At 40.5% G+C, this 27,957-nt stretch overlaps 2 protein-coding genes across 5 annotated transcripts in view; both read left to right on the plus strand.

Annotated features, from left to right (window-relative positions):
* The first annotated feature begins 13,466 nt into the window (after window positions 1–13,466).
* Window positions 13,467–18,651, plus strand: RIPPLY2 (ripply transcriptional repressor 2). Its single transcript, XM_022590488.3, has 3 exons — window positions 13,467–14,853; window positions 15,168–15,232; window positions 18,266–18,651. The coding sequence occupies exons 1-3, from the start codon at window positions 14,488–14,490 to the stop codon at window positions 18,411–18,413; spliced, it is 579 nt and encodes a 192-aa protein (XP_022446196.1). The 5' UTR covers window positions 13,467–14,487; the 3' UTR covers window positions 18,414–18,651.
* Window positions 18,652–20,604: 1,953 nt separating this feature from the next.
* CYB5R4 (cytochrome b5 reductase 4) overlaps window positions 20,605–27,957 on the plus strand; it is an 84,229-nt gene continuing 76,876 nt past the window's right edge. For 2 of the 4 annotated variants that reach the window (XM_089906134.1, XM_089906133.1), the window contains exons 1-2: window positions 20,605–20,811; window positions 25,807–25,960. In XM_089906134.1, coding sequence (XP_089762260.1) covers window positions 20,737–20,811; window positions 25,807–25,960 — 229 coding nt within the window. In that variant the 5' untranslated portion in view covers window positions 20,605–20,736. Of the gene's footprint in view, window positions 20,812–25,806; window positions 25,961–27,957 lie in introns of those variants that run through there. The other 2 variants (XM_022590287.3, XM_022590288.2) reach the window with 2 other exon arrangements.

Genomic DNA, 27,957 nt, shown 5'->3' on the forward strand with positions numbered 1-27,957 from the left:
CTCTTCTATGTTTTAGGCAAAGAGCACAGAGTTGGGAGAAGTTGTTGGGACCTTGTCATGGGACAGAGTCCCCAAGGTTCCTGTTCTTGCCTCCTTCCTGAGCCTCATGTGTGTACATCATTTCAGTATTTATTGCTAAGGGAGGGGGCTTCATTTTTTTAATGACTTAGTTTTTGAGCAATTTTTATGTTTAAAATTTAGGTCCTTCCCCTTCTTTAGGGCTGGAACAAAATTAAATTTGTTTGGAAAAAAAATACTGTGTAGTTTGGCCTGCTTCATTCTCTCTAGGCTTGAATTCTTGGTTTTAGGATCACTTCAATCCATTAGAGTAATACCCCCTTCCCCGCTTTTTTCTTTAAACCAAAAAGTTTACTTCTCTCTCAGTTAAAAGAAATCTGGCAATAGGCAGCCCAGGGCAGGAATGGCAGTTCCACAAAGTCGTTGGGAACCAGCTTCCTTCCAGTTCCCCATTCTGTCATCCTTAGGAGTGGCCCCTATCAGAGTCCAACATGACAGCAGTACTATTCTAATAGCATTACTAGGCTAAAAGACCAGAGAGACCTAGATATTCAGTTCCACTCATGGGTGAGCGGACAGCTCTGGGAGGCAGGCTGTACATGCCCTGGAAGGTCCTAGCAGGATCAAGTTCAGTTTCCCATGGCTGCGAGCAACTTGATATCATCCCCTTGTAGTGGCTGGGGTTGGACAGAGGCCGTTCCCAGACCTTGAATCCTGAGAGGGTGTAGCAAGGATGGGGCTCTTTGACGATCATTCTTATACAGTGGCAGCCTCAACAGCAACATTCTGACCTGACTGTTCTCTGTGGGTGATAGTTCCTCTGAGTTTCCTTGTCCCTGTCATTCCCTCTCTTGAATTTCAGCCTCCTTTTGCGTCTATGAATCCCTAGTAAGCTTCCAGTAAATTCCCTTTTCCTTAAGTTAGCCACAGTCAGAACGATCACTGAATGAGACAGAAGACAAGGTGGGGAGTGGGTGGGCTGCGGAAGTAGTACCATCCCCCCCCAAAAAAACCCAGTCAATGTGAACTCATCGTGCGACCCTCCACTAATTTGTGTAATAAACTACTGGATTCAACATCGAGTATGCATTATGTGTATCATGGCACATTTTTAAATAGACTTAAATTGTTTATAGAAACCAGCTCTGGAACAATCTTGTTAGAATTCACATTCAGTAGGAAATTAACATTCAGTCAGAAATTAACATTCATACAGCAGCTTGTCAGTAATAGTCTTATCAGAATAAGAGCATATCCTTCTGAATTTATACTGACCTAGAGATTGTTCTTGGTTCTGTTTCAATCCCACTTACCTTTAATGACATAATTAAAGAGATATCTGGAAATGTGGATTGAATATACACATTTATCTCAGTTCTCTCCTAAAACCCTACTCAAAATGATGTTAAAGGCACCAAAAAAAAGGCATCCATGCTCAAGGGCAAAGAGAAGGGAGTGAAAGGAGGATTAGTAACTGACTCCTCAGTCAAAAGAAAGCTGACACCTAAACCAGCAGTGGGAGAGAGCAACAACCTGACAACCAAAAAGCTGATTCATGCTACCGAACCCCAGAGGCATCAAGCATTGGAGGTACCAGGTCCCTTTGAAGATGGGAATGTAAAGAGATGCTGAACACAGAAGAACTAGTTGAAAGTCTGGATTTGCAGCAGCCAGACACCCCCTTCCCCAGCACATGCACGAGGCAAACACCTCTGCCCTGCCACAGCTGAAGACTGGAAAGGTCAACCCCGACAAGTTTTGGATCCGAGGACAACAGACACAGCTGAAGCATGAGTGAGGAGGCACTCTACTGAAACGACGGGGGATTAAATGGACCTGTTACAAAGAAGTGCCTGACACTCTAAAAACTTTAGATAGACTGTAAATAATCAATTGCCATATAAGTTCCAAAAGTTTTAATACCAAGGTGTCTATTTTATTTTATTTTTTTACATCTTTATTAGAGTATAATTGCTTTACAATGGTGTGTTAGTTTCTGCTTTATAACAAAGTGAATCTGCTATACATGTACATATATCCCCATATCCCCTCCCTCTTGCGTCTCCCTCCCACCCTCCTTATCCCACTCCTCTAGGTGATCACAAAGCACTGAGCTGATCTCCCTGTGCTATGTGGCTGCTTGCCACTAGCTATTTTATATTTGGTAGTGTATATATGTCCATGCCACTCTCTCACTTCATCCCAGCTTATAGCCAGGACATGGAAGCAACCTTAGTGTCTGTCGACAGATGAATGGATAAAGAAGATGCGGTACATGTATACAATGGAATATTGCTCAGCCATAAAAAGAAATGAAATTGAGTTATTTGTAGTGAGGTGGATGGACCTAGAGTCTGTCATACAGAGTGAAGTAAGTCAGAAAGAGAAAAACAAATACCGTATGCTAAGACATATATATGGAATCTAAAAAAAAAGAAGGTTATGAAGAACCTAAGGGCAGGACAGGAATAAAGATGCAGATGTAGAGAATGGACTTGAGGACACGGGGAGGGGGAAGGGTAAGCTAGGTGTCTATTTTAATGTAACCTTTCTTAGCTATCACGTAGAAATAAAACTTCAGGCCCTCCTAGGACTGAGGCCTGCCTTGCTCCTGATAATCCTCTGCTCTGCAAGCATGATGAGTCCATGACCATAGACCCCAGCCCAGGAAAGGAAACCTACTCTTCATAGACCAGCCACCCAGCCTGTGCATTCTTCTAGTGAGTACTTCCAGTGGTAAGCTCTGATCTTTGATTCTTTATAACATAGGGGTTATAGAGCACAATCTCTGGAGTTGTGTTGCTTGGGTTCAAACTTTAGCTCTGTCAGTTACCTGCTAGGCGACTTTAGACAAGTCACTTCCCAGTGCCTCAGTTTCTTTATCTAAAATACATTTTTAGTTATATAATGATAGTTATAATACGCCTACGACTTACCTTGTTCACCTATAAAAAAAACCATCCATCAAAATTACATTGTGCTCAAAGACAGAATTTCAAAACTTTCATGTTATGAAGTGAATGTTTATGTCCTCTGAAAATTCATATGTTGAAGTCCTAACCCCGGTGTGATCTTTCTGGGAAGTGGGGCTTTGGGAGGTGAATAGGTCATGAGGGTGGGGCTCTCATGAGTGGGATTAGTGTCCTTATAAAAAAGATCCCAGAGAGATCCCTAGCTGTCTCCTCCATGTGAGAACACAGCAAGAAGACAGTTGTACACGTGCTAGGAAGAGAGCCCTCATTAGAAACTGACCATGCTGGCACCCTGATCTTGGTCTTCTAATCTCCAGAACTGTGAGAAATAAATTCTCATCTTTTCCAAGCCACTCAGTCTGTGGCAATTTGCTATAGAAGCCTAAGCTAAGATACTTCATTTACAAAACCATAAATTGCTTTGTTCTTTTCCATGCCTATAGACTTAAATATCAAACAGAATTCTGACTTAGACTCATAATTTCTATGAAGTTTTCAGGAATAATTTACTCCATGAGGGTGGATTCCATCGATGTATCTCTTTAGAGCCTAGTATATGAATATTTTTAGAATGAATGAAGAGTTTTTTAATGAAATCAACTCCAAAATGTTGTCTACAACATTAGAAATTCATCTCAATTTGGTACTGTTTTGGTTATTATAATTTGCTTCAAAGGTCACATTAAATATATTTCTTTCCCGGTAAACTTTTGGTCAAAAGCAATACAGTTCTTATCTGCTCTTGCAGCTTCTTAAAACTAGAGAGACTGTTATGATTATACTGTTTGCTTCCTTGGCATTCTTCATTAATGGATCAAAAAGTAAAGTGAATCGGGCAGCACAGGCTGTGTTACATCACAGGAACAAACAACTCCAAAATCTTACTAGTTTAAAACCACAAAGGTTTACTTCTGGTCAGTGGGAGGTCCTGCTCCATATCTTCCTTATTCAGACCAATGGAATCTCCTCCATCCAGACAAGGGGGAAAGGAACATGACAAAGTGCCCATTGGTTCTTGAGGCTTCCATTCAGAAATGAGACATATCACTTCCACCCATATATCACAAGGCCACACCTGACTTCAGGGGATAGGCAGAAAGGGCACCTTGCCATGTACCTAGGGTGAGCATCCCAGAATTACTGGAGGACACGAATGACTACCAGATAAAGCATTTCACAATTGATTCTGAGCTCAAAGACAGAATTTCAAGACTTTTATGTTATGAAGTGAATGTTTATGTCCTCTGATAATTCATATGATGACGTCCTAACCCCGGGGTGGGGGAGTTAGGTTCTCATCTCAGTCTTCTCCTGAATTTTCTTTCAATAATTTTTAAAGTTAAGACAGATTTGGTTGGTTAATAAAACGAGCCATTTATCATGATTATGGAGAGTGAAATTTTCCTGAAAAGACAGAGGATTGGATCTAATTCTAATCTACCGTGTTTGCTTGTGACTACCTGATGATGGAAAACAAAACAACACGGATTCTCAAAGTCTTGTCAGTATAGTCTGACCATGATAGATCAGGTGGGTCACGAAGTGTGCAGGACTTCTGTGGAATCTCTAGAATGCAGTTAAGGGTTCAAAAAATGCCTTCTTTTTCAAGCATATCTGTTTGGGACCAGATTTTCTTCATGTACTTTGACCAAGACAACATATTGCAACAGACTGAATACAGAGCAGACATAAGAATCCAATCATTTTTCATTAAGTCAGACATTAAAGAGATTTGCCAAAGAAATTAGTTCTGGAAAATATAGTTATTTTTATAAAAATACATATTTTTACATTAATATGCAACAGGTAATGGTTATTCTAAAGGAATAAGTAAATATATATATAGTTTAAAATTTTCTCACTTTTGATTTTTAATATAGTAAATGTTGTTAGATATAATCCACACAAACTAAAGGTCTTTGGGGCCCTCAATAATTTTTGTTTTAACTTTTTATTTTGAAATAATTATCCTCAATAATTTTTAAGAGTTTAAAGGGGTCCTGAGACTAAAAGACTTAAGAACCACTGCCTTAGAAAATACCCTGCTTGGAAAATTTCGATTTAATCTTTCAAAAGAGAGAACTACTAAACAGCATTTTCTCTACAGTGAAGATTTTAAGGATCAATGAGATAATAGTAACAATTTGAATTTACCTACAAAAGGAGCAATTGCATGGTGAATACTCATCCCATTGCTGGGAAGCGTAGTTTGACCTGTCTGTACTGAAATACCAAGTCAACTGTATATCTGGATTACAAAAGAGTATATTCTGTTAATCTACTAAATACGACCTGAGAATAGAACTAGTCACTGAATGAAGATACACACCGCTGCAAATAACTAAAACTCATCTAAAAGAGGCTAAAATTAAAATAAGGAAATTCCTATTTTCATATAAGAAGTCCAGATGTTGGATATTTCCACAGATGATTATCTGATAACCTCAACAGCATTAAAATGTTCCCAGGGTCTTTACATCCTTCCAACCTGCTAGTTTCAGGATCCTGGTTCATATCAGTTCTTATGAGCCCCAAATCCTAACATCAAAGGTAAATATTATACAAGATCAAGAGGTAGAAAATGGAGGAGTGGCATGCTTATTCCCATGCTTTTCTTTTAGGCAGCAAGAAAGACTTTTCCTGGAAGCACCCTGCCACCATAACACTGACTCCTTTTCTCATATCATTGGTCAGAATTGGATCACATGACTGCTCAAACCAATCCCTGGCAAGTGGGATAGAGGTTACCATGATTAACTTAGACCAATCATGATTCTCCCTTTGTGGGTGAAGAAGGGCTTAGCTTTTCCAAAATCATTTGACTTCTTGATATCTGCACAAAATTGGAGTTCTTTTAGCAAGAGTGAGGGTGGGGATGGAGAATAGCTATGGACTAGGGAACCAGTAGGTTCCTGCAAAATCATGACAACTGAAATGTCTCATTGTGGTAACCAAGACTGTTATGAGATAATAGATAAATTCAGAGACGTTTTATAAAGATCATAGTTGCCTGTTTTCCTTCTTTTAATTAATCAGTTGTCATTGAGAGCTTAATGAATGCCTAGCAGCATTAAAGATAGTCTCAATTTCATAAATTTTTATTGATAGTTCATTCTTAGCTTGTAGTCTATAATTTATTCAATAATAGCAAAAAGTCAATTCTACTCAATTTAATACTACAATATTTTTGTTTCCTTACTTAAATTATTATACATGTGTCGCTGCTGATAACATTATAGTATCATATCTTTTACACTTAATGTTTTCAGTTAAAATTTGGCTCCCCATTAAGCCGAGAACATTTATATATTTAAAGAATGTAAATTTCATTCCATAAGCCAAGTAATTCTCTAAGTAATTAGTAAAATTCAGAAACAAATACAGAGAAAATACTATTCAACATGTCCTTCCTTTTCTAGAGCAACCCACACACCAGCTGTCTGGTCTCCCACTAATAGTATGAACCAACAAGAGCAGGTAGATATTTTCTGCTATGATTCTGTATGGTATGGCCATAGCAGGAATGACTTATAGATCATTTAGGAAATAGTCCTCTGTCATTTCTCCTTCAAGCCTCAGCTTACATGTCATCTCTTCAGAGGCCTTCCCTGACCACCCTGTTTAAAAGAGGCCTCATCCAACTACTTTGTATTAAATCACTCTTCTAATTCCACCTATAGCACTCTTGCAAATATCTGTAATTATCTTGTGCATGCATTTGTTTATTTTCTGTTTCCCAACTAGAATATAAGCCCTATGAGAGCTGGAAAACATGTTGGCCTTATTTTACACTGTATGCTCAAAGCTTAATACAGTTCCTGACACATAGTGGCTGATCAATAGATATTTAATTGAATCTAGTTTTCTTTCCTGAATCATCTATTTTATGTTATATTCTGAAAACAAAATTTAAAATTAAATCTTGGTGCTTATCATATTTTGGCCACTGATATGTAATAACATAGGATATTAAAATTGTATAGTTAATGGATATTTAACATAAGGTGTCAGATGTGGTGAAACATTGTAATACATAGTTATATAATGGGACAAATCAATCTCTTTTTATGTCAAATGGATACTTTTTTTATAGACTGTATTTTTATTTCATACAATTTATTTAAGTATTTAAATAAAAATTTATTTAAGTATGAGAAATTAACCTATTTGGGGCTAACACAGAAGTTTAGAAATGTCAGGAAATGAGGCCATCATGAACTCACAATACTCTATTTGTCCAAATCTAAACTTCAGCAAATATTTTGTATCTTCAGTATACTTTGGGGACCACCTCTCATGAACTCTCATTGTGGTTTTAATAATATACATCCAGCTGTAACTATAATACAAAGCATGGAATATTTTAGGCCATTAAATATTATACTTTATTGTTATTAATGAAGTAAGCAAGTTACTGAAGGGGTACAATGGAATCTGACTGTTTTCAATGGAGATATTCCCATGTATGAGTGTGATTAGCACAGACTTGCTAAATCTCTCTCTGAGCCATCTGTGAGCACCTTCTTGGTTTAAAACAACACACACTTGCTCTGCTCACTTCTTAGTTTTTGCCACAACTGTTATCTTTATCTTACACCTGGGAAGATTCTCAAACGCCTGAAGTTTGGAAACACTACCTTTCACTAAGAATCTGATCCTCAGACTGAAAAAAGACCTCAGTCAAAGTCAACTATCTCAAATGAGATTTTATTGGCATAAAATGTTGACCACAGAAGTGCCAGTCCAACTGTAAGGGGAAGAAAAGAGAATTTTAGCTTACTATTAGGTTTAGAACACATTTATGTGTTTAACTTCCTAATAATGCAAAATAAAATTCCTGGTCACTTGAGTACACTGGCTTGTTCTTTGGTTCCATCTCAAGTTAGGGGGATTCAAATGCTCCTTTTTTAATGGCCTCAGTGTGAGGTCCTAGGTTCTGGCAAATCAGCAGTAGTGGAGACATTGCTGACAAAGGTCTGGCAGATAATTTGTCACTGCACTCGATGCTTTGGAGGCTGAGGTCCTTACTGCAGACCCAATACAATCTTTTCTAAAAAACTTGCTCTGATCGCCATGGAGCAGGAGTCCTCAATCCCCAGGCCACGGACTGGTGCTGGTGAGCGAGCGGAGCTTCATCTGCCATTCCCCATCGCATTACCACCTGACCCATCATCCCCGCCCCTCGAGGAAAAATTGTCTTCTACGAAACCGGTGCCTGGTGCCAAAAAGGTTGGGGACCGCTGCCATGGAGGATCCATCCACATGGAGCCTCAGGGAGACTGCACTGCAATAAAACTACCTAGAACTGTCCAGAGACCAGTGTAAATACAATGTCTGCTTTAAAACAAATTCTAAAGTGATCATAGACATTATAGCAATCACTTTTTCTACCAAAGATGCATGTTTTTAAAAACCAGCCAATCAGAAACATCTAAAGTAGGCTTCATTCTGACCGCGGTATTTAGTTCTTCAAGCCTAGACTGAGTATGGTTAGGAATCCGTCCTTTAAGGTCATATTTAAAGTGGGTTTTTTTTTAAGGCATTTCAAGGTATTTATTTCTCAGCAGAAGTTTAAGCATATGCCATAATGATGGCATTTCCATCATAATATATGTTGCTTCAAACCCATCTCTGCAAACCCATCAAAATCTGCACAAATGACTGTGGAATGGTAGAATAAGAAGAGTCTATCAAACACACTTCCCTCTGCTTCAATTCCAAAAGTTCAACTTTTATTATAAATTAAGCAACCGAAAATCAAAGTTCTGAAAACGTAATTGCCTTCCTTCAATCTTAGTTTTAGTTTAACCTTTAGAATGATCTAATATGCCATGACATTGGCATTTCCATTTTCTATTATATTTGTACACCATAAAATTCACCCATTTTAACTGTGCAAGTTAATAATATTAGTAAATTACAGAGTTGTGCAACCATCACTACAATCCAGTTTTAAAACATTAACACCCCTTCAAAAAGATCCCTCATATGTATTATGTTCAGGGTTTTATATTGCCTTTTTCACAGCTTTTCTGTGTGAAAACATAATTACGTCACTGAAATAAAATACCCAAAATGTTAATAAGTTTGATTCTGTTGGCATTCAGACACAAATGAATCCTTTTCCCAGAAAGGAACACATTTTATATGTACAATCTTTTAAAAAGGAGTCTAGCTAGGTAGGCAGCCATTATCAATTAAAAATAATAATATTTATAAGATCACGGATAAGAGGGGATGTACAGGAACCGAGACTGGCCCTGCTTTTGTACGAGCAAAACCGGCCTTATTCTGGAGGCACATGGTGGCAACAGCAGCTGTGAGTCACTGTTTTCCCCACATCCCTTCACACTGCTGCTTCTCACCTCAGTCTCTAAGTGGAGAATAAGTCATGCCCGAGCTGAGGTCATCCTGTCCGTGGAAAAGAGCAGGGAAACATCAGGTCACATTCAAAATGGGAAACTAGTTGAAGCTCTAATTTTTCTTTTCATTGGTTATTATTTTCTGGATAAGATAGAAGCCCTTTTCCATTGTTTTTAATGTGGTCTTGATTTTTTCCATGCTTCCTCCTCAGGGACTTTCACCTAGCACCCTCTCTCCAGGATATGCTCCCTTTCTTTCATCCTGTAGTCATTCAAAAATCCAAAGATTAAAAATAAAGCATGTTGGGTACACATGCACCATGTGTAAGGTGAATTTATAATCCTTTCTTTTTAGTAAAATATAAAAGCTGGTGGCTTCAATGTCTGTTAGAATGTAAGCTCCATGAAGGTAGGGAGTTCTGTCTGTTTTGTTCACTGATATATCCCAAGCTCCTAGAACAGTGCCTGGCACACAGTGGGTGTTCAATAAGTACCTGTTGAAGGAATTAAGGTTTTTATATTTGTAATCTAATTTTAATCCTCATTGTTGTGCTATGGAAAACATATTGATATGTTATCTACAACACGTATTTTAGGAATGGATAATTTCCTAGAAACATACAACCTACCAAGACTGAATCATGAAGAAATAGAAAATCTGAGCAGACCAGCTACTGGTAAGGAGGATGAATCAGTAATCCAAAAACCTCCCAATGAACAGCTATAAAAATAAAGGAAATCCTGCCAGTTGCAACAACATGAATGGACCTTGAGGATGTTATACTAAGTGAAATAAGTCAGACAGAGAAAGATGAAAGTACTGTATAATCTCACTTATATGTGGTATCTGAAAAAAAACCCCAAAAGACAAAAAAACCAAACTCATAGATACAGAGAAGAGATTGGTGGTTGCCAGAGGTAGGGATTGGGGAGGGAGGTTGAAATGGGTGAAGGTGGTGGAAAGGTACACATTTCCAGTTATAAAATAAATAAGTCCTGGGAATGTAATGTATAGCCTGGTGACTACAGTTAATAACACTGTATTGTATATTTGAAAGTTTCTAAGAGAATAAATCTTAAAAGTTCTTATCACAAGACAAAAATGTGTAACTACGTGTGATGATGGATGTTAACTAGACTTATTGTGATGCTCATTTCACAATATATTCATACGTTGAATCATTACATACGCCTGAAATGAATATAATATGTCAATTATATCTCAATTTAAAAAGCACATAATTTAAATGTACCGGTGATCTCATACAGACTTCTAAAATAAACTTAAAACGTAATAAGAATATTGATTGGCTTTTGCCACACTGGAAATCAGCTTCAACGTCTGTATAAATAGGTGGCAGAAGTGGAATAAATGTATAAATGGAAGATTTAGGATCTTCTATCTCTAGGAGTCCATATTTCTATTTCTCAGTTTGCCTGAGTTTGATCAAGTATAAATCTTGCCCTATTTTCATTCATTGGTTCTCCCTTTTTTCCTTCTAGGAATTCATTCTTCTTTTTTTTTTCTTCACAATTTTAAGACAACTGATGTTCTCTTGGATTTACGTGTCATCATCACAATACACCCATCCTTTCCCGCACCATTTCTAGTCCCCTTGATTAAACTTGTTTCTTGAGTGTTCCCAGACCTGGATTACTATCATCACTGAGACACACTCTCCAGTCGCATGAGAATCCTCCCCAGGACTATTGATCTCATTGCTTCCTTCCCCCTACGGGACCATGAGCCATCGTCCAGGTCCGGTGCCCTCTCTCTAGATGCTTCTCCTCCCCTGCTTCCTCTCTTCATCTTATCAACATTCTTCTGTCTCAGGACTTCCCTGATGGTGCAGTGGTTAAGACTCTGAGCTCCCAATGCAGCGGGCCTGGGTTTGATCCCTGGCCAGGGAACTAGATTCCACATGTATGCTGCAACTAAGAGTTCGCATGCCACAACTAAGGAGGCTGCCAGCTGCAACTAAGACCTGGCACAGCCATATTTAAAAGAACTATTTTGAGCTCTGGAAGACCATTAACTTCCCTTTAAAAAAAATTCTCCTGTCTCTTGCACACTAAAAACAAAACCCCTCTACTGACCCAGGCTTCCCCTTCTCTCTCTTTTCCTGTAAAATGGTAGCATCATCTCACTGTTTTTATTTCTTTACCTCTATAGCTCAACTAACTGTAAAAAATCTTTCACTCCCATTCACTCAAGATGGTGTTTTAAAGTCACTTATAACCACTTAACTGCCAAATTCAATTAACACATGTCCTTATCTTGTTTGACCCCTTGGTAGCACTTAATACCTTGGACCTTTCCTTCCTTGTTAGAATTCCTTCATCCCGTGTTTCCACCACCCCTGCTCTATAAATGCACCTTCTACCACCTTCCCCTTTCCTTTAAAGTGAGGGTTTTTCATTTGTTTTGTTTTTGTTTTATTTTATTTTTTGCATACCCTCTCATTTTACAAGCAAATGTTGCTTTCCAGAGCTCTGTCCTTGCTCCAGTTCTCAAGCTTACAAAATTTCTATGGGAAAATTATCAACTCCTATCGTTTTAATTTCTACTTCTTCTTTTTTTTTATGATTCCCACATTTAAATCTTTAGCTGTAAACTCTCTGCTAAACTCCAGATATCATATTTCTGGTTGTCCTCTGGATATCTTCTCAATATATGTGTTCCTAAGCCTTCTAAAATCTATTAATTTTATTCCCTTCTCTGTGTTATGACAACCAGCCACATTCTAGAGGAAAGAGGCTCCATAACCTTTTATCCTTAAGTGAAGATGATGTGCAGTAGATCCCCCACCAAACAAAAGTGAATATATGACCTGAGTGAGAAGTAAATGTCTCTTATTTTAAGCCTATGAGAGTTTGGAGTTATTTGTTATTGCGGTCTAGCCCAGCCCGACCTGACTGATTCAAGATCTAAAACCAAATTCACTGTTGCTTCCTTGAGCACTATTAACAGAATGAAAGAACATAAAAGCATCTCACTTGCTCTTCCTCCTATATTCCGTTCTCCTCATCTTTTTTGAGCCATCACCATCAACCCACTTAAGCAGCCTAGAAACCTAGAAGCATATCTAAACTTCATGTTCATGTCCACCCACATTTTATGATTCAGGTAGTTCTGCAGATTCTATTTCTAAGTATCCGTCAAATATATTCTTTCATTCCCATCCTTAGTATACATCTTCTCATTATCTGTTGCCTGAACTATTGCAATGAGTTTGTAAATGATTTTCTTGTCTCTAGTGTCAGACTTCCCTAAATCCATATGGCTGCCAGAGTAATTTCTATAAAAAGAAAACTTTGGTTATTCCACCCTCCTGCTTAAAATCTCTCACCAGGGCTTACAGAATAAAGCTTAAATGCTTTATCATGGTATATTAGATTCTAAATAGTCCAAGCCTTTTCTCCCTTCTCAGCCACATCTCTGCTCCAGCAACACCTACTCCCTAGAAGCACTGCCCCTTCTCCCACTCCTGCACCACACACACACACACACAGACTCCACTATTTCTTGACTGATTCTTCTAGAAATCCCAATTTTGGTTTCTTTCGCTTTAAGAAGGCTTTCCTGGTTGCAACAAACAGACTTATCACTTCCCTCCCTTGTACTACTTCTTTGCTTAAAATGTGATTTTGTTATTGGACGTGGCAATTAAAAAAAATCTTTGCTCATGTGGCCACTGTGATGGCCATAGATGGCAATGACTGCGATCCTCTTGAGAATAGGGGGATATCTTATTCACAATTATACCTGGAAAGTGCAGAACTTAGCACATTACAGATACCCTAAAAGATGTTTACAAAATGGATACGATAAACCATTTCATCAGATAGCTTAGCATCTGTTAAGTGTTTAAATTTTTTTATATAACAAAATTTATTGAGAGTTTACTATGTGTCAGGCACTGTAGCAAACATTCTATAAGTTTTATTTTATTTAGCCTAACAATACTTCTAGGGCACTGAGGCATGCATTAGATACCTATCCTCACTGATTTCACTATCTGAAGCAAACCCTTTCTCACCTTCCTGACAGGTAGATCATTATAGGCCCTTGGGTATTAATTAGATGGATTTCTTTCCTACACAGTAATTGAATGGATAGCAGAGACATTATAGCCTACATTTGGGGTTCTTCTCTACAACTTTCAAGAGGAAGTTCAGCTCTATTATTTAAAACATTTTGGACAAAAATCATGACATTTATATATCATCTTTTCTTGGAAGCATAACTTTTTTTTTTTTTTTTAACCAAGATTCATGGACCTCTGTGATAAGTAAGGGGTAACTTAAATAAGAGAAACAGGCACAGAGAGGTTGACTAAGTTATGCCACATCATAACTTTCCAGGATTTCATTATTATTCCACACATACCCAACACCCACAAAAGAACTTGCTAATTATCACTGAGTGACAAAATGCCAAGAGTGACAGAATTGTATAGATGACACTCAAGACTTATCTTTGGAGGACACTGATAAGATGTTGGGGAAAATGGCAAAGACGAGAAGACAGAGTAGAACTCTATGCCCAAATCCTATGACTCCAGGCTCTGGTCCTCTAGGTTGGAACATTGTCTTTTACAATTAAACTCTTGTGAATCTTTAATCTTCAAATAATAATAGGCAGATGGAGGAACCTAGTCTGTCAATACATTAAAAAACAAATAAATCCTCCCCAAACCGATATTCCTTTCGTAAGGAGTGCAGAACCAGTGGCATTTGCTGAAGGCGAAAAGCCGTGAGACTGTCGAGCAGTAATGACCCGCCACTCGGCCTTTTTTTGCAGTAATACACAAAACGTGTAGAATCGCTTAAGTTTAACCCGTCCTAGCCTCTTCACTAGGAAACTGGTCGCTCGGGCGAATGTTGTTTTCCACCCCCCGCAGACAAGTGTGGAAGAGCGATTAACACTCGCTTGACAAACCCGCTCCCCGGGCCATTTGGGAGTTGCACGCGTTCGCCCCCGGGGTTCGGGCCGCTGCGCCTTCACGCGCAGCCTTTTTGTTTACGCGGAGAGAGGGGAGGAGAGGGAGAGGACGTGTAAAGATGTAGCGGGCTGCGGGGGCTATATAAGGCTTCGGGCTCGGGCCGGGTGGGTGCCAGGGGCCAGCCTGCCCATGGAGATCGCGGAGGCCACGGAGACCCCAGGCGGCCAGCGCGCGCGCTGCCGCCTCCAGCTGCCAGCCGCTACCGAACGCCACACGCGGCGCGGGGGCGCGGACTCCGGGTACCGCGTCTCTGTCCCGCCCTGCGCCTCCCCCGCTCCATCCCTCCCGCCTGCGCCTCCCCAGCTCCACCCCTCTGCTCTCTCACCCCCGCACCCTCTAGGCTCTCGCTCAGATGCGGTCGGTTCTCCCGGGTCGGGGCTCACTGCTCCTCTGCGCGCCTTCCGCTGCCCACCTCGCAGATCCGCAGGCTTCTGGAGACCGTGGGTGGAAGACAGTGGCGAGGAGGAAGAGGCGCCGCACCACGCCGCGGAGGCGGTGAGTGAGCCGCGCCTCCCGGGGGCGCTGTTGATCGATCAACGCCGGCTACGCCGGGCCCCAGGGAGACGCGCGCCTGGCCTTCCCCTCGCTTAAGATCGCGCCTGCTGGTGGCCATACCGGTGGCCCTGTCGGTGCTGAAGCGACGAGTGCGTCCTCCACAGCTACTGGCGCGAACAGATCGGGCCGGGAGCGAGGCTACTGAGAGCCCCGCGGTCACATTCCCCGCAGAAGAGAGGAAAGCCTGGTCGCCAGGGTTTGCAGTTTTTTTAGAAGGTGAGTGCTAACTTCGATCCATTTCCTTACACCCCCAGATGCCAGATGGCCCCGGAATAACGGACGCCTCAGAAAAGCTTTCCCGATACAGACACCCAGTCAGGTGAGTGACAGGCCTCATCGAAGGTCTGTCTGCAGCCACAGGGAAGAGCCGGGGGCCTCGTCCGGCCCTGCTCAGCAGCTGGTCCTGAAGTTTTTCTCTTTTGGAAAACCTATCTTTAACGTTTCTTTAATCTTCCTCGTCCCAGAGGTCCTTTACTCATCGAACTGGAAAATGTAGGAGCTCACGCTCTCCCCTAAAAGAACTGTTAATCAGTGCACACTTAGTAAACACTTAAAAAATATATTATGAAGAGTGAAAGCGGGCGGTGTTAGTAAAAGTAGAAAGGTGACATCTTGTGCCTGCAAAACAATTTCTTTTTAATGCCAAAGGGTTCAAGTGAAATCGACTTCACACCAGGCAGAGTGTGTATATTCTTTTTCTCTTGCAAACCAGAAGGAAGAATGGTATTCACAATCATGGTTCACAGCAAACTGAACAAATCGAGCTTGACGTGTAAGAGAAAAAGGAAATATGATGAAAATCCTAAAGACTACTAAGGATCACAAAAGGGACCAACAGTTAATTTGACCTAACAATTAGGAGCTAGTTTACTGTTCCTAGCTACTGGGAAGTCAGCCTTCCTGTAAGATTCTTTGTAGCTTTTAATCAGGTGGAAAGTTAATTCTGCAGTTTGCCTGCCTTAGAGAGCTGTTAGATGAAGAGCTATATAATGTTTGTAGAGTGTGTATATGTTTATAATAGCACACAGTAGTCGATACATGTTGATTAATTTCCTACCCTTTGCTAGAGCTTGTGAAGGACAGAGAAAAAAATAATCACAGCCCTTTGGAAGTGTTTTAATAGTTTAGCTTGGTCAATTTTATAACTAACTCTGTCAGAGGGGGTGGAGAAGGGTCAGGGAAGTGTGTATCATAGGTGTGATTACCTGGCTGAGTCTTGAAGTTAACCAGATGGATGGTAGGTCGGGAACGTGGGAGCAGAAGAAATAGCACAGAAAAAGAGAACAGCATGGTTCCTTCTGGGAGCATCAAGGAACTGGCATTTGGGTGTGTGAAGCTGTGGTCATTTCACCAGGGAAGCCAGAGCCCAGGTCTTGTACACCTTGGTACAAGAGTTTTGTCCTGATCCTGTATGTGGCATTGGGAACTCATGGACTTTATTCTGTAGATGGTATTGGGGATTACTCAAAGGATTTTAACCAAAAGAGTAATGTGATTAGATTTATGTTTCAGAAAAATCACTAAGGAAATGGTATATAGCTTTAGTTAGAACACCAAAAGTGAAATTGGAAGTTATTGCAGTTCAGGCATTGGAAGCGAGGATGGGACTGGGTGAATCTGGAGAATACTTAGGTGACACAGTAGATTAGGCTTATGATGTATTGGATATGGTAGGTAAAGTAGAAGTAAAAAGACAGAATGACGTGCAAATTGGTGGAACTGTAGATCAAGATACTGAGTCGAATTTTCCATTTGTCATATTTAATGTGCCTATGGTGCCTCCAAATAGATATTCCAGTAGAGAGCAGCATATACAGGTTCGTGGTCCAAAGTCAAGTTCTTAAGTGGAAATACAGACAGACTTGGGAACCTTTGGTAAATTGGGGAAATCATGGCAGTGGGTCAGGTCATCTGGAGGAGTGAGAGAGGAGAAATGATCACTCTTGATAAAATGGTGGGGGAAGGCCAGCATCTAACCTGTCTACAGAGAAAGAGAGGTCCACAAAGGTGACTGGGAAGAATCACTCAGAACAGGGGAGAATTCAGTAAAGTATGAAGTCCCTGGAAGAAAAATGGCCAGTGAGAGATTCCGGGGGAGAGAGAGTGTGATAACAATTAAACAACGTTCTTTGGGTTTGGCAGTTTTACACATTAGAAAATCAACTGCTTCCTATATAAGCACTTCCATTTTTGAACTACCGTAGCAGTTTCTTTGTATTTCTCTTAAGTTTATTGTATTTTTATTAAGTTCTATCTTGAGTAGTAATGTGTGTTTCTGATTCTTTTTACTCAGTTGTCAACTTCATGAAGGTAGGGACCATGATTTATTCATCTTTGAATTATGTTTGACGCAAGAGATCACTAAAATATTTATTGAATGACTGAATTACTGATGGTTGTTTATTTAGGCACCCAGTTGATAAGCTTAAAAAAAAACTATTTGGCTAGAAATGTTTATAAACTACACGGCCTACTTTTTTGCCTTTTAAAATAGAGTATAGTGAACATATGTAAATTTCTCTTTGTTAGAATCAGTCTATTGTATGGGTATGTGGGGCTATTTATTGTATACTAAAATACTGTGTACTGTAGCTGGTGATTCAGCCTTGTCCTTTTATTTTACTTGGATGAAAAATAATAGAAGATCAGATGGCAAGATTAATATTTGTTGGAAATTTGAAGTTTTGAGGTAATCACGTTTACATACAAATTATTTGTATAAAACCAGTCTAATTCTCAACATCTTAATATGGTGTTCCAAAATTTAGTTGGGTGGGGAAAGGGGAGAGAGATGGGCTCGAGGTTGGGGTCAGAGGTAGCCTTTTGAAAAGGTTGCTTTTTGTACTTTTCTAAACTTGATTTGGTTCCATCTGTAACTAAGAGCTAAGTCTGAGTTTCAAGCAAAATACTAGGTAATTTATGCCTATGTGTAAGATGCGTAATACTTTGATGTCTTTATAAAGTTGGCTATCATCACAATTTTTAATGTCATGGTAGAATTCATTTTTTTTCCCAAAGGAATTTGGAAGACAAACCTTCTTCTGTATTTTGTAAGAATAAATATATCCATAATGCCTGAAGTAAGTTAAATATTGATCTTATGCTCACGAAGGGTTTAGTGTCAATTTGTTTGGTCCAATTTATAGCTTGGATAAAGATTTAAAGTAATTAACCAGTTATTGATACTTTGTCAAGTAGACTCCATGAAAGCTGTGATAGTAGCATTTTAAACTATCTAAATGCGTAAATCAGTTGTTAAATATATGGAGATTTTGAAATTTGAACGTTTCATGAGTAGAAGGATTCTGAATGTGAAAAAAATAAAGCATATTATGTTGTCTGCTTCTTTCAGACTATTTTGGCCAAAATCAAAGTGTTACGATTACTTATATCAAGAAGCAGAAGTCCTTCTGAAAAAATTTCCAATTCAAGCCACAATTTCATTTTATGAAGATTCTGATAGCGAAGAAGAAATTGAGGAGCTGATCTGTGAAAATTAATCTGATTACTTTTGATGACATTCAAAGCTTGTAGGTACAAATTAGATTAGTGTACAAATGTATCATAATCCTTTTAAATTAACTTATTTGTATATAAATTATTAATAAAATGAACTATTTAGTAATTACTATGGTAGTTTGGCCTTTTTTATCCCTACACTATAATTCAGTGTTGGAATTTAAAAATAGGTTTTATTTATAATGGAACCTTGATTGTATTATAAACATTTGGGGCTTATAAAAGATAATTTGGTTCTCTTCATCAAATTACAAATTTATCTTCAGTTATAACTTTGAAAATAAAACTTTTCAAAGAAAGACAATATTTAATTTTCAAGACTGAATCTTGTGACATCTGGTATTTCCTACCGAGCCCCATTGGATGTTGTAGTTACAGATGAATATTATCTTACTAGATAATGAGGACAATCCTCTTATGTTTCCAATCACACATTATTATTATGTATTAGCTAGTAGATGGTGAAAATGTTGTAAATCATTGTCTATAATTGAGATTGGGAATCAGTGTTAGGGCTATTAAATTGTAGGGATTTTAATGAATGATGAGTCAAGTAATTCTTACTTTAATACCCTTCTGCTGTCCTCAAATCCAGTAGTAAAATAGCATGGGTGTTTAGTACTTATGGCACTACATTGAGGGATCCCCAGAATTAAAACAAAACATTTAAATGGATGTGACTTACATGGAGTCTAAAAAAGGGGAGACAAAAGGCCAGAATTTGATAGTATTTTTTTTTCCATTTCTGTCCACGAGGGAGCTAGGAAATTTGGCAGATAGGAGACATTCTCCAACTGCATCACCTTCCATCGCTGCTGTGGTTCCCTGCTCCTGATACTCATGTAACGATTTTCACATAGGAAGTGAAATAAGAAATTCTTAGAGATTAGCTTTTTTTTTTGTTAAACATAGACTTATAGAAGAATACATCATCTTTTAATGAAAGAGAAAACAGGAGCACTTTGCATGGGAGAGGTAACATAGTAAACTATGATCATGAAGTTCTTTTAGCTCAAATACAATCTTTGCAGTGGCAAGCAATTGAAATATAAGCATTGATTTCCAGGCACTTTAAGGACAAAGGAATTGAAATAGAGCAAGTTCAAACCATGTTTCAGAGTCAGGAAAAGTTAGTAATGGCAGGAAGATGGAGAGTTACTTAGAACTATATTTCTTTTCCTGAAAACTTCTTCTTTTACTGGGTTCTGCTCTCAGGATATGTGTGTTCCCCAAGAGATATGCAAAAAAACCACCAGGTCACCAATCTGGACCTTGAGTATTAGGGACTGGTGTTTACCTGCACAGTATTTGTGCTGCTGTCATTAATATGGTGGAATAGTATGAAAAGCCACAGACACATTTATTGAGTGCCTACTATTAGCCAGGCACTGTGCTAGGTAATTTGCACTTGACGTCTCACTTAATTCTTACTAAAACCTAAATCCATTATGCAGATGGGAAATGAGGCATTGAGATACTAAAGTAACCTGCAGAAGGATGCTCATTTAGTAGCTGCAGGGGTGGCATCCAAACGAAACCTATCTGACTCTTGAACGTGGCTAGCTGTTCAGCGCTACATTTGGACATAGGCTGCATCAGTTCTCAGTCCCCTTTATCTTTCAGGGAAGAGAGGAAGTTCGATGAGGAGGAAGAACTTGTGAGTGGGTGAATGGAGCAGAAAGAGACTTTACTAACCTCTGCGACTCATTCGTTAATCATTAGCGAGAGTTCTTAAAGGTGAAGTGTTCTCTTCACCTAGCAGGAGTGACTGTTTGCATTTGACATCTTAACTCTTAAAGGTTCTCTTTCCTGTACAGCGTGGTGCCTTAGAAGAGAGAGTTTCTGAGAAATCAAAATGCCTTATTCCATATTTCAAGCAGTGTGATGGTAGTGCTTCAACAATGGGCAGACACTTGTGTTCTGGGTTAACAGGCGTCTCCAAGAATTTATTCTCAGATTCAGTCAGCACCAAGGCTTAGGAACAGCTTCACCGTTTAATCTTTCCACGGAACAGCTGTCACCTCTTTGCGGTGCTGAAATTCAGGGTGCGGGACGAACGGAGCATGCGTACTTTGCCCTGATTCCACCCCCGCCGGCTCTCCGTTGGTCTCGTTGGCTCCGCCCCTCGCGTCCTCGACGTTCTGCGTCATGGCGCGCCTCACCCCGGGCGACCCCGGAAGTGGGTCGGGGGCTTGGCCTCTGCCCGGCCTCGGAGCCGGAGCCGGAGGTGTTATCTGGAGGGGTCGCGCCGAGCTGTTCCGTCGGGCGGCGTACCCCGGGCAGGGCCCGGGCTAAGAGTCCAGGATGCTGAACGTCCCTTCCCAGTCTTTCCCGGGCCCCAGCTCGCAGCAGCGCGTCTCCTCCGGGGGGCGTAGCAAGGTAAGCGGGTGACTCCGGCGGTCTCGTGCCGCAGCCCTCCCTTCTCGCCAGCGTTTCATGCTCCGGCACAGTCCGTTCTCTCCTTCAGTACCCTCTCCCACCTCCTGTCCCCACCTCTAGCTTTCGTTCCCTCCCGCCCTTGCTGGCGATCTCTTTCAGATCCCATGCTGTTTCCAGTCCTCGAACTCTACTAACCTCCCTCCCTCTTACGTACTGGCCCCTTTTCTTTCCCATCCCTTTATCCCGTTCTGTCAGTTCCCTTCTTCCAACTCTTTCCCCATTAATTAAATTCAGATGTATGATAGGGCCAGGCTCTGTGCGTCCTATATTGTAGGGATTCAGTATTAGCTTCCTTCCTTAAACATAACCTCCTCCCCGTGCTTTTGTTCACTTTCCGAAGGGGTTGTGAGCGATGTGAGTTCCCTAGAAGAGAGGAAAGGCTGAGCACTAGAGACAGAGACCAGTGATCATCCCGCCAAGGGTGGGGACTCCGGGAGCTAGGGAAGATTGGAGAAGCGAGAACAGGTGTCTGCAAACCTCCAGTTAGGTTTACGGACGCTTCTCCAAGTCACACTGCCTTTCTGTCTTCCTCTGGTACCTGATTGTTTTATCACTGCCTTTTCTACTGATGTCATTTGCTGACTCTGAAGCTAATATAATACTCTTTAACTTTTTGTTGCACGTAGCTTCTGTTACCAACAGGTGGAACACAAATGTGTTTCATATTTGCAGAATTTAATAGAATTGTCTCCTGTGTTCATTGCAACATGAATGCTGCTTGCTTCTGTTGATTGTTAGTTCCTCATTCAATAACCACATCTTCATGTTTTGTTTGCAAGACTTCCACCTACTCGGGCCACTCCTTTTTCATTTCTGGACTCTTGAGCCTTAGCATTGACATCATTTGGGAACTTCACCAACTTTCTCTATGTTCTCCACATGGACCTGGAGTTTGACTCTAGATCACAATTATGGGTTCAGGGATCTGTAGCTTTCATTAGATTTTCAGAAGTCTATCACCCCAACTGTAATAATAATAAAACTGAGATTTATTTAGTGCTTACTGAAGACCTCAGTGCTTTACATGTATTAACTTGTTTAATCTTTCTAATGATCCTATGAAAGTGGGCGCTTTCGTTATCTCCATTTCACAGAAAAGAAAACTGGTTAAGAAATGCTGCCTTGGACCCAGTAGGCTTGATGTGATGTGACTCTGACTTTTCACTTATTGCTGCATATATTATGCAGCCATCCAGTCGTGTGTCCTCGTCTCCTTGGTGTTTGACCTGCTTCTCTCCTTAAGCTAAGTGCTTGGCTGAATAGGAGAGCCTTTTCAAAGAAAGCATCTCTGGATTAGAATATGAGAGTTGCTGCCCTTCTCCATTAAAACTACCAGCCATGTTCTCAGTATCATTTAAAGGAGAAAACTTAGAGGCAAAGACAAACGTTTCCCCAGGTGGTGATGGGAAAGGTGAGTCTTTGGGTCCAGAAAGAGAATAAAATGCGATTATTCTGCAATTCAAGAGAAAACTCAGACGATTTGTTCCCCCTTTGTGAAATTGTTGCCGAACTGAACTTGAGTTTGTTTTCCCGACGCGCAGCGAAGGCCATCTCCTGATACTGGGTTGTGGTGGAGGAAAGTGCAGCGTTTATTTGCAGGGCGCCAAGCAAGGAGAACGGGCAGCTAGTGCTCAGAACATCCAGATTCCCCGATGGCTTTCAGGCAAGCGTTATCAAAGGCAACCTTTGGGGTGAGGGTCCAGGGAGCATGATTAGCTTGCGGACATTCTTCTGTTTGGTTGGTGGTGAGGTAACATGGTGATATTTTAGAAATCTCAATCCACAACCTTCTTGTTCCAGCCAGGCTGGGGCTTTTGTGTTTGTGGTCAGCAGTTTCTATCCCTTGGGGTCCTGGTTGCTGTAAAAGAACTCAAGGATATGCATCATGTTGTTGTGTGTATCTCTTCAGGAGGGACTAGGAGTCCTGTGACTATTGTTCAAGCTCTTAGTAGTTTTCTTGCTTGACTACTTTTCCTTGGTTTCTGCATTTTCTCACTTCTGTAGTCATTAGCTGTTTGATTCTGCTCTTTGGAACTCTGGGAAGGCCTAGGAGACTGAAGCTTTTTCTACAAATAAGAAGCAGAGACATGGAGACCCTACCATATTTGGGTCTCAGTACCATATTTATTGAGACCCTACCATATGCTGGAGATGTGATCTCTGTTGGGGAGGGGGAAATTTCTACAAAATTGACACAAGACAGATTAGCAGGAGAGAAAGAAACAAACTTAATTGGCAGGCACAGAAGTCTTGTAGAAATGGGATCTAATGTTATGAGTCTGAGCTCGTACTGCTCGCAGCACGACAGGCCAATAAGGGGGAGACAGATTGCTGGGGCAAGGAATCATGACTTTATTTGAAAAGCCGGCAAACGGAGAAGCTGGTGGGCTCATCCCCCAAAGAACTATCTTGCCTGAGTTAGAATTCAGGCTTCTTTTATACTAGAAGGGGAGGGAGTAAAGTCAAACATTCCCTGTTTCCCATCAGCCTCCAGAGAGGATGTGTTAATTTCTTCGTCTCTGCAGTCATTTGCAGGTGGGCCTGGTCAGGATGTTTCCTGTGAGCTAAACAAAGGTATTTTAGCTTAATGCTCATTGCCCGGATAGCCGGATTCCCAGAGATGGGCCATTATGTATAATTTAAACTTATAGGCGACATCCCTTTAGTGATTAACTTGTAATAGATTCTTCCCTATTACACTGAGTGGCCAAAGCTGGCAGCTTTTATACTTTTTAGACAGACAGTACATTTGAGAGGAATTGATGGGACAAAGAAACTTAGGTCTGGATACTGAATTGGTAAGGAATTTGAGCAAAGTTTGGGCTTGGGTGGTAAATTAGTAAACAAATAACAGGATTTGTTTACAGGCTTCTTGGCCCTGAATTTCCTATCTCTGGTGAGAAGGATGTGTTTCTACCTCCCAGTAGAGGGAGGGCACCTTTCACATGGGAGATCTATTTCCTGCTTTCAGGGAGATAAAGAGGACAGTCAAAGTGTTCCTCTTGCATGGCCTGCCCTGGGCCCCAACATCTCTGTTGTCAAAGAGTTTAGTCCAGCAGGCTTCACAGACTAGTAAAGAGGCAGTTATAAATACCATAGGGACTGTAACAGTCTGTTATGACCTTGAAGGAGTCGGGGGTCAGAAAAGGCTTCTGGAGGAAGTAATGTCTGCGGGGGAGAGAGCGGAATCAGTTTCCATTTACCTAAAAGCATAGAATGGGAAGGGGCAAAAGTTAAAACGTGGAGCTAGTGAGGCAAACTATGACCAGATGATGAAGGGCCTAGTAAACCACTCGAGGGCATTTAGAGACATTATTATAAGGATTATGAGGAGCCACTGAAGGAGGGAGGGTCCTAGATTAGATTTGCATTTCCAAAAGATTACTTTTAACTACCCTGGAGGTGATAGAATGGTGACAGAAGTGGTTTGGGATGGGAAAGATCGTATGTATTCTCACACTTTACTTCATTTATGAAGACCAAGAGACCTAGAGAGTTTTAGCGATGGTAAGATTGGGATGATGTGGATTGGTAAGAAGGAATGTGAAGTTGGAAAGGCACCACAGACCTATTAACTTGGTTATTTTGGGGGCAACTGAATATCTAAAACAGATACGATTCAGGAAAGTGAGATGTGTGTTTTAGTACTTTCGGGCCGCTCTAACCGAATATCATAGGTGGCTTATAAACAACAGAAACTTATTTCTCACACTTCTGGCGACTGCGAAGTCCAAGGTCAATGCACTGGCCAATTCTGTGTTTTGTGAGACCCCAATTCCTGGTTTGTAGCCATCTTTTTAGTGTCCTTACTTGGCGGAAGGGGTGAGGGAACTCTCTAATGCCTGTTTTATAAGGGCACTAATCCCAACAACTTTATCACCTACCAGAGGCCCTGTTTCCTAGTACCATCACATTGAGGATTAGGATTTCAGTCTATTTTGGGGGGACACAAATAGCAATAAACTTCCTTGAATATGACTGCTTTTATGTTAAACAATTATCTGGTACTATGTTACAAACTAGTTATACAGGTTAGATGTCTTGAAAAATTTCCACTAGGGTGTCTCAACTGGTTAAAACACTAATTGTACCTCTTATCTAAAAGCTTTGAAAATGTATTTTGTAAAAAAACCCAAAACCCACAAAATCCCAAACATCCTGTTATTAAACCCTCTAGGCAGAGGAGAAAGCAAAGTTTTGTGCAAAGCCCAGGTAATAAATAATTTAGGCTTTGAGGGCATCATAAGGATTCAGTCTCTTCACCACCAGCACCACCACCATGGGTGGAAATTACTCGTAGCTCAAGGGCTATACAGAAACGGGCATAGGCCAGTTTGCCAACCCCTTCCCTAGAGTGTGACAGTTTAGAGACATTATTATAAGGAATATGGGGAGCCACAGTTTTATTATTTTCCATTATTTGATAACCTTTGTTTCTCAGTGGATTCTTAGAAAACATATTACCATCTCATGTGACTTCTAATATTCTGTGTATGTTGAAAATCTGGAAAATCAGCTTCAGCCAGTTGTTTCTGTTTTCTTCTATCAAATCCCTTGATTTTTAAGGCAAAGAAATTTTGGTCCAAATTGGTAAGCAACTAGAACATATTAGTGGTAGAGCCAGGACCAAAATTTGTTTTCTGACTCTGGGTTCAGTACTATCCTTGTACTATGATACCATTTGGATGGGCATTTGGGTGCCAGAATTTCTAAGCCCTACCTCATGGCCTAGGTACTTTATATAGGATTCCATTTATAATTCTGATACCAGCTCCTAAAGCTGAAGAAGACTTTTAGAATTGTTATATTTGAGTTTTCTTATCTTTTGGAGTGGGAATCAATAATGAAGTGGCCTGAGGACCAGCAGCAGGAAGGGGAAGGGAAAGCAGCTGACTCGAAAAAACCACACTGAATTCTTCCCTGTTCCTTTTTGAGGTCCCTCTGAAACAGGGCAGAAGTCTTATGGATTGGATTCGACTGACCAAAAGTGGAAAGGACCTAACAGGATTAAAAGGAAGATTAATTGAAGTAACTGAAGAAGAACTTAAAAAACACAACAAAAAAGATGATTGTTGGATATGCATAAGAGGTAGGTGGTATTTATTATGTACTGCAAAACGTTTTGACTAGGGTTTCCAGTTGTAATGCTGTACAACCCCTTGGTCCTGTTATTTGGTGATATGATTTGCAATTAGCTAACAAAAATATGCCTTACACTGGGCAATAAATTCTCTAATTCGGAATTTGGGTCTGAATCAGGGCAGTATTTCTTTCCTAAGTCACTGTTCACATAGCATCCCTGTACTGTATTCCCTTTGAAAGAAAACAAGTGTTTACCAGGCAATTTAATACCAAAGTAATAAAATTATTCAGTAACACCTAGTTTATGTGGAATAATGTTCCACCTTTGTGCCGTGTAACAGAATTCTGTAGGAAAAAATGTCTCTGAGAATCTAAAGTAAATCAGAAAACCCACATTAAAGCCAAATCCTTAGTTCTCACTTGCAGCACTTTTTATTACTTAATCCACGCTTGTTAGCAGTATGAGTTACCTGATTTTTCTAGCCCACAGCAAATTAGAAGCCCCAGGCTAGAAATGGATAGATTGGGAGAGAGTGAGCAGAGAAAGAATGATAGTTGATGGAAGTAGTTCTCATGGTGTCCTACAGCCTGGTATCTGGGAGAGAAGCAAAAACAATAAAGGGCTTGCAGCTGTGCACTGGGTCTCCACAGCAATGTCCTTGAGTCATCTAGACGGGGTTCAGTATATCCACTATCCTCAGTTTAAAGAAGAAAGGAAGTGTGTCATTTATTGCCGTTATCGCAGTTGTAATTTTATCATTGTATAATTTTGGTTTGTTGTCAGTTATCCTGATGACACTGTCACCTGTATGAGGGCAGGGACCATGTCAGTCCCCTGCTGTGTCCTTGGTGCCTGGCACATAGAGGTCATCAGTATGTGTTTGTTGAACTAGTGCAACACTTACCATTCTTAAGAAATTTGGTTACTTGAAGAGGTGGTTGTCACAGTAGATCAGTGGTATAGTAAACGGAAAGACACCAGTAGCACTGTTAGTTTGCTGGGGACGCCCAAACAGAATTCAACAAACTGGGTGGCGTAAACAACAGAAATTTATTATCGCACAGTTCTGGAGGCTAAACTTTAAGATCAGGATATCTTCTTTGGGCTTGAAGAGGAAGCTGTCCCATGCCTCTCGCCTCTCTTCTGGTGGTTTGCTGGCAGTCTTTGGAGTTGCTTGGCTTGTGGTGGCATCACTCCGATCCCTGACTTCATCTTTATATGGCATTCTTCCTGTGTGATTGTCTGGGTCCAAACTGGCTGTTTTTATAAGGACATGGGTCATATTGGAGGAGGGGCCTGCCCTACTCTAATATGACCTCATCTAATTACATCTGCATTGACCCTGTATCCACATAAGGTCATGTTCTGAAGTACTGCGAGTTAGGATTTCAGTGTATGAATTTGGGGGTACACAATTCCATCCATAACAGATATAATTAGAGTGTGGAATGTTTTTCAGTGGCAGAGGGTATGGAATCTTCCAGGAGGGGATGACTTAGCTTGTTCTGAGACAGAAGAACAGATGCTCAACTTTTCAAAGTTTCTCAGGGAAATACACTGTGGATAGACCAGTAACTTGGAATGAGGATTCTGCCAGACACAAAAAGCTCCTTTTGCCATTTGATAGGGTTTTTAATACCTTCCTTGCTTTCTCTCCGTGCTGCATACCCGTTTACCAGGTGCAGGTAACTGGCACAAAATGACCTCCCCACTGTGCCCAAGTGTCTTCTGCTGGCCTGGGTGAAGTGGAGGTCAGTTTCCCACGAGGATTTCTCAGCTGGTCCAGGCTATGGGCGTGTCTGAGCTGTTTCTGCAGTAGGAAGCCACTTTTTCAGAAAACTCTCTCATGTGAACCCTTCACATCCTAGCGCTATTAGATAAATGAGGCATCGTTACAATACAGTCATACTTTTTTATTCATTTGATGTACTGATGGAGGTCAGGGACAGGTTTGCTATGTTTAAAAAGTAATACATGTTGCTCCCAGTTACATATCTCCCGTA

The sequence above is a fragment of the Delphinapterus leucas genome, unplaced genomic scaffold (genome assembly GCF_059928025.1).
Source record: "Delphinapterus leucas isolate spDelLeu-1000000601 "Yukka" unplaced genomic scaffold, BTC_Dleu_Yukka2 spDelLeu_asBTCV2_sq72, whole genome shotgun sequence".
NCBI lineage: Eukaryota > Metazoa > Chordata > Mammalia > Artiodactyla > Monodontidae > Delphinapterus > Delphinapterus leucas.

Coding starts and splice junctions, on each gene's coding strand:
- RIPPLY2 (XM_022590488.3), top strand. CDS start 14,488: ATGGAGATCGCGGAGGCCACGGAGACCCCAGGCGGCCAGCGCGCGCGC. Junction 14,854..15,167: donor CGCACCACGCCGCGGAGGCG/GTGAGTGAGCCG, acceptor TTACACCCCCAG/ATGCCAGATGGCCCCGGAAT. Junction 15,233..18,265: donor CGATACAGACACCCAGTCAG/GTGAGTGACAGG, acceptor TGCTTCTTTCAG/ACTATTTTGGCCAAAATCAA.